This window comes from Fukomys damarensis, unplaced genomic scaffold (assembly GCF_012274545.1).
Source record: "Fukomys damarensis isolate Sample0158 unplaced genomic scaffold, DMR_v1.0_HiC HiC_scaffold_1, whole genome shotgun sequence".
NCBI classification, from domain to species: Eukaryota; Metazoa; Chordata; class Mammalia; order Rodentia; family Bathyergidae; genus Fukomys; species Fukomys damarensis.
Window position 1 is genome coordinate 6,634,895 of NW_022900913.1, and position 1,739 is coordinate 6,636,633.

Below are 1,739 nucleotides of genomic sequence, written 5' to 3' on the forward strand. Positions count from 1 at the left end.
GGTGGTTCTATACCACAACCAGAACATAACATTGATAACATTGATGTAGTCAACTGACATTTGTTGTGCTTTACAGATCAATTCAACCCATTGTGAAGGTAGCATATCTGTAACCGTGCCATAGGATAGATGATCTGTATATTTATGACCTGGATATTTGTCGGTGAGTGAGGTGAGACAGGAATCAGGAAGCCATTGACTCCTAGATCCTTGGGACTGATCCAAGTTCTTCTCACTGACCACACTGACCACAGAGCAGGGACATTTTTGCTTTTTGTTTCAGTTTAGGATTTCCTAAAATTAAGATGACAGAGTGTATAGATGGGTAGATGCCAGCCACCACGGTGCAGAAAACAAAAGAGAAGCTTCCAAACTGCAAAATGTGAAAGAAGAACAAAATGATGATGGTGTAGTGGGAGAAGTAGAGGATTAAGAAAGACAGGATGGACAGCATGGCCCTGAAGAGGGAGGTCCTGCTGTGGTCCCTGGTTCCTGTAGCAATGATTCTCATGTTCTGGGTATGTCTCCCCAGGGAGAATATCAAGAGCAGAACAGCAATAAATAAGACAATTAATGGCACTGTAAAATGAATAAACAAAAGTGAAAATGGTATAATATCTATTTCTTCAGTTTGAGTTGCATTTTTGTGGAAAAAGTTGATGAAGAATTTTTGGGTGATAGTCCATATATATATAGTATGGATGCCAGTACAGACAGATGCATACAGTATGGACCCCAGGATCAGCCATGGCACCAACTTGGATATCCTCATCTTCAGCCAGAAGAACAGTGGGTGTGGGAAGGTGGCAATCTTGACACAGTAGAAAACACCAAGCCATGTGGCCAACCAAATCCCACAAATATTTACAAACATGAAAAGTATATAATACTCAGTAAATTTCATATTTTTAATGATGGAGAGATGAGTCAGATGCACAAGGAAGGTGAGCACCTGCTGACAAATCCTCGACGTTGCCAAGCAGGAAATAAGCAGATCCAAAGGAGCCATTTGTCTGTGCTTGATGAAGTCCATGATGTTTACTAGCACAATGAAGCCATTTATGAAGAACACAGTAAGAAATTGTATCACAGCCATAAGAAAATGAATAGGGAGGTGAGACGTTAGCATGTTAGAAAGAATAATATCAGTTACTTCTTTAAATAATGTATGGATTTTTGACAGTTTCAATTATTCAGTGCTCTCTCTTTTTCTCCAACTAGAGCAGGTCCACTTTGGGGAGCAGGATTCTAAGCATGAACACAATGATGTAGGAAGGTGTTGTAATTTATTTATATCAGTGCTTTCTCAATTTTGTTCTGAGACATTCAAATAAGGAAGAGATACTCTAGTGATAATTTGCTTCTTGCTGAGGGCTTTTGCATTTTCTATGTCTTCTTAGCTTACAGAGTCACCATAAGCAAATAGTGGCACTGGATACCTTCAGATAAATGCTGAAAATCTTTTCACCTGGAAAACCAGCCAGATTTCCTTAACTTTCATCTCTACCATGAGTAATTAGTTTTGTAACAGGTGTGATTCTACTTCATTTTATCGAGGTATTCTTCATAAAATGCTTCTCTAATAAATCATTACCTCTGCTATCATGATGTGTTACCCCAGCAAGGTAATACTCCATGTAGTGTTGTTCTAATATCCAAAGGATGAGCAAATCAAGACATCCTAGAATTTAAATTAGTTACCCAACAAAATATACAGGATATAATACAAAGTACCATTA

General features: G+C 38.4%; 1 protein-coding gene across 1 annotated transcript; it reads right to left on the bottom strand.

Annotated features, from left to right (window-relative positions):
- Positions 1 to 232: 232 nt before the first annotated feature.
- Positions 233 to 1,129, bottom strand: LOC104849026 (taste receptor type 2 member 1-like). The gene has a single exon (XM_010605323.1). It carries the CDS (start codon positions 1,127 to 1,129, stop codon positions 233 to 235), a length of 897 nt encoding a protein of 298 aa, XP_010603625.1.
- Between the last annotated feature and the right edge of the window lie 610 nt (positions 1,130 to 1,739).

Coding starts and splice junctions, on each gene's coding strand:
- LOC104849026 (XM_010605323.1), bottom strand. CDS start 1,129: ATGCTAACGTCTCACCTCCCTATTCATTTTCTTATGGCTGTGATACAA.